The sequence below is a fragment of the Poecilia formosa genome, unplaced genomic scaffold (assembly GCF_000485575.1).
Source record: "Poecilia formosa unplaced genomic scaffold, Poecilia_formosa-5.1.2 Scaffold471, whole genome shotgun sequence".
NCBI classification, from domain to species: Eukaryota; Metazoa; Chordata; class Actinopteri; order Cyprinodontiformes; family Poeciliidae; genus Poecilia; species Poecilia formosa.
In genome coordinates, this window is record NW_006800410.1 from 352,141 (window position 1) to 362,450 (window position 10,310).

At 40.9% G+C, this 10,310-nt stretch overlaps 1 protein-coding gene across 4 annotated transcripts in view; it reads right to left on the bottom strand.

Moving 5' to 3' along the window:
• Positions 1-10,310, bottom strand: part of LOC103156236 (tyrosine-protein phosphatase non-receptor type 7) — a 25,655-nt gene that overhangs the window by 9,998 nt on the left and 5,347 nt on the right. For 2 of the 4 annotated variants that reach the window (XM_016664153.1, XM_007578221.2), the window contains exons 2-5: positions 4,502-4,667; positions 3,523-3,703; positions 2,003-2,087; positions 1,852-1,931 (exon numbers count right to left, since the gene is read on the bottom strand). In XM_016664153.1, the coding sequence (XP_016519639.1) occupies positions 1,852-1,931; positions 2,003-2,087; positions 3,523-3,703; positions 4,502-4,602 (447 nt within the window). In that variant the 5' untranslated portion in view covers positions 4,603-4,667. Of the gene's footprint in view, positions 1-1,851; positions 1,932-2,002; positions 2,088-3,522; positions 3,704-4,501; positions 4,668-8,238; positions 10,213-10,310 lie in introns of those variants that run through there. The other 2 variants (XM_016664152.1, XM_007578220.2) reach the window with 2 other exon arrangements.

The window sequence follows — 10,310 nt, forward strand, 5'->3', positions numbered from 1 at the left end:
TCCATCCAGACACGGCGGCCATCTTTACCTACATCCATCCAGACACGGCGGCCATCTTTACCTACATCCATCCAGACACGGCGGCCATCTTTACCTACATCCATCCAGACACGGCCGCCATCTTTACCTACCTCCATCCAGAGATGGCGGCCATCTTTACTGCCATAAACAGAGCGCAGACGCCTACATTCTTCTTGGGTCACTTTGGGGTCAGAAACTGATCCCACAGAAGTCTGACTGCAGTCGGGTTCAGGATGAACAAAACATGCTGAAAAACTCAGATTTCAGCAAAAAACTGAGCATCAAAAGCTGAAGTAAAAAGTGAAACTGAGCTACCAAATGCACCGTTGGACTTCAACTTGCCAGGCTCTATTTTCTGTCTGCATTTTTATGATTGAGTGTGTTGGAGATTAAGGCAGGAGAACCACAAGGCTGAGAACTGGGACCTCTGGGATGGATGAATTTGGTCTCACATAAAGACTTAGAAAAGTTAGTATCACTTTATGTCACTAGATGGCTTAGATCACAGATGTCAAACTCCAGCCCTGGAGTACTTTGATAATAATAATACTTTGATAAATGTAAGTGTTAATTAAAAACAGTTTCAGGAGAGCATGTGTCACGTTTGATGTTCCACCAGTTTCAGCCTAAACTGAACAGTTTAGGTTTCAAAGCTAAACAGAAGTCAGATGCCATGTCAGCTAATCCAACCGTTGTCTTGTCTGCCTGTTAGCTTCACGTCATGTTTTTGTTTCCTGAGCCCAAACTGACGGATTACGGATTCATGACAAAGTCTCACAGTCTTGGACATTTCTTGTTGCTTCTTTGGATTTTGATTTTGAATCCCATGCCTTTCCCACCTTTCATCCTGGTCCAAACTCCGTCATCTTCACTACTTTCAGAAATAACTCCAGTCAAATGCAACATCAAAAGACTGTTGAATTTTAAAATCAATTTGTTGAAAAATACTCCGAAAAACTCAACAACTGCGATTATGGAGACAAACTTTGGTAAATTCAGAATGATGATCCTCTCAGCCGGATTTGCTTCCAGTAAATCCAAAAATCACTCTTGACATTACGCAGAATGAAATCTTTGTTTCACTGTTTGGTCACAAAATGCAGCTCAGCAGGTCTTCAGATTTTATGGTGAATGATTAATATCTACCCTGCTCATCATCACAGTTTTTAAATCACACAGGAAAAACTCCTGGGCCAGAAATGGGAAACTTACATGCAGATGATGCAGGTTTTTACCTCAATGTTCAGTCTGACCCGTAGTTTGATTTCTCCGTATATTTTGGACCATTTTCTGCTGAAAAACCCAGTGATGGCACATTTTGCGTTTTCATTTCAGATGTCCTGAAATCCCTCTGCCATGCGTCGATGTGCAGACAAACAGCCTGCGGTTCATTGGTTTGAATGAAGTCGAGCTGACGGCTTGTTTTATTGATGATAAACTGTACTGTAAAACCTTTCAGCTTTGGATTGGTTGTTTTACAGTACAAGAGGTGATGACATGAGAGAAGTTGGTTTAAGTTTAGTTTAATTAACAGCTTAATGGAAAAATCGCACCAGTACTGATTCCAGACAGTTAACATTTAAACTTAACAAGTCAAACTATTTTCCACTTTGACCAAAGTGAAACCCTAATCGGTGTTTTCGTTTTCATTCTTAGAGATGTTTTCCACTGCGGTAAAAACTTTCCTGTTCTCACTTTTCACCTGTTTCAGATCACAGTTTAGATTTAATCTGCAGTTTTTCTTCTTATATAAGTGTAAATCAGATACTTTCTGACAGCAGGACGTTTCAAACCGACTTTAATCAGCTGGAAACAAAGCAAAGCTCTCACCCTGACATAGTTGGCGTTGATGTAGCGATCCGGACCCGGTTCTTCGTCCAGGCTCTTCAGGATCACCCGAGTCTCTGGGTCTGAGAAGCAAACCGCAGTGATGAGTCGGAGGACAAGATAAGATCAGCGGAGCTGCTGCTGAGGCGCTTACTGGGCAGGATGGTTTTGTATCTGTCTTTCATCATGTGTCCCGGAGCATCGAGCTCGGCCGCGCTCACAAAGTTCGGAGGAATCTTCTGCAGATGAAAGCAGAACGTTTTGGACGTTAAACTTTACTAACATTTTTCCTGTAATCCATCCACAGTCCAGCTGCCTGGACGGCTGCATGAAACCAGCAGGCAGGACTAAACAGGACTTTGGTTTGGTTTTATTACTTTGGGTTTAGCTTTCTATAATTTTGGGTTATGTTGTATTTTAGTGGATTCTGGTATTTGGTCATGTTTGTTCCGGTTGACTGCTCCGGATTTGGCTGTCATTTGTGTTTTTATCTTTTATAAGTTGTTTCTTATGGCTTAGTTCATTTCTCTGTAGAATTGATTGTTTTTAGCGATTAGCTCAGAGCTAAATCTTCTGAACTTCTTTATTAATCACCTCACCACTCAATAACTGTAACTTTTCCTCTGGTCTTGTACAACATGTCAGCTAAAACCAAGATGAGCCGATTGAACGGCCGTACAGATGCGTATGAATGGATCTATAGGGACATCAGCACTGAAGTGATGCAGGTGAATACAGCGGTTATCTGGAACCAGCTTTTATTTTGATAGTCCACTTCTGCTGATCAGCAAGTAAATTTACAGAGAATTAGCTAAATATTTAGTTAGCTCAGAGCTAACTAAATATTTTTGCTAGATCAATGCTAAATATTTACTTTGGAGCTAAAGAGTTGGCTTGCTAACTAAATATTCTGTCATGAACGATGTGGTTGCGGTGGTGAGGAAACGCAGGTAGACCCAGGTAAAATGAGAATGATGAATTTAATGATGTAGCTCACAGTCTTGAACAGGCAGCACGGCAGAAAGTTAGCACACAGCTAATACCGGTAGCAACTGGATAACAGACATGTACACGAGCTTAGGTCGATGCAGGACTTAACAGTTCAACTGCGTACGACCCATAAACAGACGTCGACTGACGGCACAGGAAAACAGTTACAAATGACGAGGATCCGGCAACAACACAGACAACAGGTGGGGCTAAATACACACAGGGTAATCAGGGGGATACGACACACCTGGGGAGCAATCAACAGGGAGGACAGAGACTCACAGGGAACAGGACTACACAGGGAAAACAGGACTGAACACAGAAGAACTCAAAAATAAACACACAGAAACCCAGATCATGACATATTCAGCCTCAAGCTAAGTCTTTAATGTGGAGCTTAAAGTGTAAATTGGAGTTTACCAGTTATTTGTTGGAAAGCATTTCATCAAGAGGTCAATACTGTGACAGATTAAACCAGAGCTTGAGATTTTTAAAATAAGATTTATGAAGTGTTTTATTTTTACCTTTTAAGATTAAAAGAGGGAGAATTTTCAGTGCGTTAAATCTGTGGTATATGGTAAGAACATTTTAAAGCACTATTGCTTCAGTCTTTGAAGCATAAATCTTTACCTCAACCTTGAATGTTCCTTTGAAGCCCTGAATAAAAACACAGAGGAACCTTACCTGGTACTCTGAGTTCAGAGCGCTGGTGTCTGCTGCAGCTTCCTGTAACTGCGCATGTGCAAGCGCTCGGGACGAGGTGTGTAGCAGCTGAAGCCACACCTCTTTGGGCGTGGTCACGGAACAAACTGACTCCGCCCCCAGATTGCTCACATCCAATAGCAGCGACAGGTTGGAGCCGCGCCTTTTGAAAATAAAATAATTGTTTTGAAAAGATTTTAAAAATAAACATTTATATGATTCTTTTACATTCTGCAGATGTTTTGGGGGAAATGTTTTTTTTTTAGAAACTGCTTCATTCATGCTAAAGATTTGATGCAAAGATTTCTTTAGCAGCAACTTTCTACTAATTGAGATTAGTTTTGAAATGCAGCAGAAAATCTTAGAAATAAACTGGATGTTAGAGGATTAAATGATTCTCCTGCCATTCTGGACAAAACCTCCTTTTCTTGGCTCAAGATTTTAACCATGAAAGAGCAGCAACAAAGTAACAAAGTTAATGTGTTTAAAAACTCAACTGATTTCTAGTCAAGTGAATTTCACCCAAATTTAAGTAAACTTAATATAAACTGAACACAAGTCAATTCCAGTTCAGTCCTAATTAAATAAATTCAAATTAATTTCCAGTTTAATCAACTAAACATAAATGTCTCCATAATGTCACATATAGTTTTAAATTCACATTTGATTTCTACTAACTCAATTTCAATCAAATCCAATTTAATTATGTACAGAAAAGCTCTAATTTATTTCTATTTCCTTTTCTGTTCTGGGTTTCAGCCCAATTCAAATCAGATTATATTTAAACTCCACATCTATTACCCTCTCCTATTTAAGTTCAATTGAGTTACAACCATGGAATCAAAGTGATTATGGAGTGTAAATATATTTAGTGTGCATTCAGTTGTGCATTAATTGTCCAGCTGAGGAAGCCAAATCATTGTCATTGATTGTGTGGTCATGGTTCCTGGAGGCCCCTCACCGTTCCTGGAGGCGGACTGAGGCTTTCCGAGGGGGCGTGGTCAGTGGCGGGGGCGTCACTGGTTCCTCGGCAGGAACGGAGCTGAATGATGAGCTCATCATGAGTGTTTTCTGTTGAAGACGATTTATTTTCTGAGCCGCACTCAGCTCCTCACCTCAACACCATGCTGCAGAAAAACAGAGACAGCATCACTGCATTCTAATCAAAAACAACATATCAACAAAATAAACAACATTTTCCATTGAAAAACCTTTTTACTGCTAAATTATGAGATAAACAGGAATAAACTCAACAAGAAGGATATTTATTACTTTTAATCTGTTATTTAGTTTCTCTGATTATTCATGGAGCTTCTTTACAAATGTAGATTGTTGACGCTGACATTAGCATTAGCTGCTACATATTTAGCATTGAGATGCTATTTTAGGCTAACATAGCTTCACTGACATGCTAACTCCTTTTAACACAACTTGAACACAACAATAGTCGTTTTCAGGGCCAATCAGATACTTTTAAAGCGGAAATTAACCTCAGTGAGCCCAGAGAAGCAGCTTCATAGCTGCTGTTAGCGAATGTAGCTTGTGCAACAGATTTATGGATGTACCAGAAATGTGCGAATACAAAGTATCCATCTGGAACTTTTAGGTTAAAATTTTTATTGCATCGAAATCTATGGAATGTATTAATAAATTAATGCTTTAAAGTCAGTTTAAAATAAAATTTCCTCTGTCCATTTCTTTGAACACTCTACCTTTAGCTCGAGACATGAGACAGACTTCCTGGCTGAGCTACTTTTTAGATGTTTTTTATTATTAAATTTTATTTTCAGTATTACTTTTGTTTGTGCAGTTAATTTCTCAGTTTGGTTTTATTTTATATATTTCAGTCAATTTGGAGGTCTGAAACAAGTTGCAGTAAAACAAACTTGTTTTTAGCTGTGGCCTTTTATCACATTTGTGTGGAATTTAATTTGATTTTACAATAAACAACTGTAATGTGGTTTTATTTTACAGAAAGGAAATATTGCGTTTTTATCCTGTAATGCTGTAAATAATTAGTTTAGTACAATTTATTCGCACTGTGTTTCTACGGCTGGAAGAGCATCACCAGCTATTCATTAGCAACAGAAAAACGACAATCAGGCTGCAAAACCACCAGGACAAGTAACTAAACCCAAAATACAATTTACCAGAAGTTCATCCAAAGTGTTGTACAAAACAAGACAAACAAGACAAAGGAAAGAAATCAAGCTATAAAACAACTATCAAAAACCTGCACATTAAAAATACATAATGCAGAAAAAAGACAATAAAAACAGCATATCATCTTACTCTGAAAAAAGATTTAAAGAGACTCAAAAGCAGGAAGCAAAGATGCCTGTCTGAAATTTAAAGGCCACAACAGAAAAACTTCAGTCTCCTCTCGGTTTCCATCTCGGTTTTGATCAACTAAAAAGTATCCGGCCTCCTGATCTGAGGGCCCACAAGGGAAGATACGACTGCAGCAAGTCAGAAAGGTGGAGCTGTATTCAGTGGAAAACAGCCACTGAATATTTATTTAATATTTATTCAAGAAATTCTCTTCATCGAAGGCCAAACCAAACCAAGCAAAACATGGAGGAAACGTGAAGCACCCAGAGGAGAAAAAACAGTCTAAAGCCTGAAGCCGTTTAATGAATCCTCTGCATTCAACACAGTTCTGACCGCTGGATGCTTCGGCAACTGCCTGATAAGAATGTTTCCCCCTGTGGTTCTATTCTGACTGCTGGATGCTTGGGAACCGGATCAGTTACACCTTCACCTTCGCATCAGACTGTCTTTCTGGGTTCTTCGCTTGGCCTTTAGCAGCTTTTCACAATCAAGTGTGTAAAGTTTGCATTAGTTCAACAGAATAAAAAGCATTTCAAATGTGAACATTTAAACTGCAGGTTAGCAGAATGTAGCAGAATGTAGCAGAATGCGGCAGAATGCGGCAGAATGCGGCAGAATGCGGCAGAATGAGGCAGAATGAGGCAGAATGCGGCAGAATGCGGCAGAATGCGGCAGAATGCGGCAGAATGAGACAGAATGAGGCACAATGAGGCACAATGAGGCAGAATGCGGCAGAATGCGACAGAATGAGACAGAATGAGGCACAGTGAGGCAGAATGTGACAGAATGCGGTAGAATGAGGCACAATGGGGCAGAATGAGGCAGAATGAGGCACAATGAGGCAGAATGTGACAGAATGTGACAGAATGCGGTAGAATGAGACAGAATGCGGCAGAATGAGACAGAATGCGGCAGAATGAGACAGAATGAGGCACAATGAAGCAGAATGTGACAGAATGCGGTAGAATGCGGCAGAATGAGACAGAATGAGGCAGAATGAGACAGAATGTGACAGAATGTGACAGAATGGGGTAGAATTATGCACAATGGAGCAGAATGAGACAGAATGAGGCACAATGAGGCAGAATGAGACAGAATGTGACAGAATGGGGTAGAATTATGCACAATGGAGCAGAATGAGGCAGAATGCGACAGAATCCGACAGAATGAGGCAGAATGAGGCAGAATGTGACAGAATGTGACAGAATGCGGTAGAATGAGGCACAACGGGGCAGAATGAGGCACAATGGGGCAGAATGGGGCACAATGGGGCAGAATGAGGCAGAATGCGGCAGAATGAGGCAGAATGAGACAGAATGAGGCAGAATGAAGCAGAATGTGACAGAATGAGGCAGAATGAGACAGAATGAGGCAGAATGTGACAGAATGCGGTAGAATGAGGCACAATAGGGCAGAATGAGGCATAATGCGGCAGAGTGGGGCAGAATGCGACAGAATGCGGTAGAATGAGGCACAATGGAGCAGAATGAGGAAGAATGCGGCAGAATGAGGCACAATGGGGCATAATGAGGCAGAATGTGGTAGAATGAGGCAGAATGAGTCAGAATGCGGCAGAATCAGACAGAATGCGACAGAATGAGGCAGAATTAGACAGAATGAGGCAGAATGAGGCAGAATGAGGCAGACTGAGGCAGAATGAGACAGAATGCGGAAGAATGAGGCAGACTGAGGCAGAATGAGACAGAATACGGCAGAGGACAACATGGAGGATAACACATCTAGCAGCGTTCCTGTTGCCTTCAAAAATTCCCAAAACTTTAGGAAACGATGCAAACCTGTTACTAAAGGTTAAAACCAGCATGAAACAGCTGAACTTTGACCTTGTTAATGGCAGAGAGCTGACGAAGCTACTCATTTCAAATAAATGCAAGGTGTTATCTTCTGTTTCTTTACGTTTTATTTCATTAGTCACTTATGTTTCAGGTTATTTAAGTATTTCAACAAAGTTTCTCATATTTTATTCAGAGAATATAAAACATATTTACATTCTATCTAAGAATGCAAATATAACGTTAGACTCCCTGCACCTTAATAAGCCGTTATTAACATGAACAAAAAAGAGATTTGACTAGGACACCAAGCAGAAAAGCAACATTTACATGTTCAGTTTGTTAGTTTGGCATTAAGCAGTTTTCAAAAAATGTCCACCAGGTTCTGACTGGTCATGTGGGTTCAGATGGGCAACAGCAGATCTTAGAAATGGATTCAAGTATTATTCATCTATAGTTGAATACTTGAACGAGTGAATGCAAATCAAAAGTTTCCCCCTCCAAACAGCTGAATGCCCAAACTCCACACATATTGAGCTTTTAGCTTTTTTTCTACGTTACACCTGACCACACTCACCATTCTGATCTCCGCAGTTCTTCTTTTCTTGCTTCTCAGGTTCACTTTAACTTTAAACGTGTTTTTGTCATGAATGAACTTCCTGACGAGACGAGGCTCATAATCCAGAGTCCTCTGACAGAAACCGAATCGGCTCAAAGTCGATGTCTGATAAACCAGCCACTGCTGCGATGAGGAGGCATCTCTCTCTATGATGAAGCAGAAACTGCTGGAACGGACCTCTGTGTGTGTGTGTGTGTGTGTTAGATATCTGTGTGTTTCCACATCACTACAGATCTGAAACGTTTCAGTTTGTCTCTGTCGGAAGAGCGTTTCCTCAGAGCAGGAAGTCAGCACGCCCACGCTTACTCAACACGCAGAACACAAACACCACAGACGATACGGCCGAACATCGAGTCCAAACGGACTCCTCTGGAAGCCAACAACTGAACATCTGATAAAAAAATTAATAAATAATGAAGGGTCACCAATGTTTTCTGCTGGGGTGCACAAACTTCCTCTGAGTTGTTCAGTTATTCTGCAGACGACGGTTCTGAGCTGATTTTTAGCTTCTCTTTAAAAACAATCAGAAGGTTTGTTGTTGGTTTATTGATGGGCTGGATTTCTTCAGTTTCAGTTTGAAGGATTTGGCGAGCAGACAGTTTTCAAACGTCATCAGGCTGCTTTGACTCTTGGAGCCCACATCACTACACTCCCACCGCTGTGCATTTGCTGTGGTAGGCCAGGATGAGTCTGACTTGGTGTGATTTTTACGCTGTGGTGGTGAATGATGAGGGGAGATTGACCTCATTTCAGACCTTCTGATCTTGACTCAATATTTTTGCTCTTGTCACAGTTCAGCATTTTTGGTTAGTTTGGCCACGGCTCTCTTCTCAGTTCAATAATAACAGAAAAATCCCAAGAACTCTGCAACTGAGGCCCTTAAAGCTGCAGCATGTGGCTCCTATAAAATATATGTTTACATATTTGTTGAAACTGCCAACATGTTGAGACAATTTATGACAGATAATCTGTGAAAAAAAATCAGCCTTCTCTGCCTTCTCCCAGTGATAACTAGAAAGAACCAATGAAAGTCAGGAAACGAGTCTTAGCGTTGTCAAGCACAGTCCTTGTGGCGCTGCTCATCCTTGCTCCCGTTGCTGTCTGCTACGATGCAGCTAGCCTATTATGAATGCTAAGGCTAGTTTGCATAGCATAGCCACCGAATATGGCTGATGAAGAGTTTTTCTGTAACAGTAAGTTGTTAACAGCGAGTACATGAGGGTGATAGACAGCGCTAAGATCCAACTCATCGTTCTGATTGGCTGATTTTGGTTAATTTCTTCAGACAGTAATAGTAGCTCATGGAGGAGGAGGCAGAAATTGATCTTTTCACAGATTATCTGTCTCATAATTTGTCAAAACATGGTGACAGTTTTAACAAATATGTCAAACAATGTTATTTTTTAATGAAAGTTTCAAACTGCGGCTTTAAAGTGTGATTGGTGTCAAACATCTTGTTGGTAAACTAAAGCAGAATAAAAAGTCAAGTCTGTAGGACCTGCCATGAAGAAAAGGTGAAACCCTGCAGGAAAACCTTTCAGCTGCTGTGGAGCAAAAGAAGAGCAAAGGTCACAGCATGGAGGAGGCAGAGCTTAGTTCGCAGGAACAGTCAAAGTCTCAGTCCTGTGGTGAAGCTGCGGAAAAAACAGATCACAGAACCAAACAAATAAATGTGGTTTCTTAAACAGCCATGGTTTGATGTGGGTTGGGTTGAAGAGGGGTCAGAAAGATGAGGGTTTAATTCCAGCTTCTCCACCTTATCTCAGTGTCCTTAAGCAAAGTACTGAACCCCAAATTATGAACAGACCAGTGTATGAGCATGCAAATAATCAGAAATGTTGTAGGGAGAGGGGCGGAGCTTATCATGCCAGGGGTTCATTCTGGACACCCACATCAACATCCACACACACACACACACACACACACACACATCAACATCCACACACACGCACGCACACACACACATCAACATCCACACACACACACACACACACACACACAGATATGTGGCACAGGCAGAGATTTTTTAG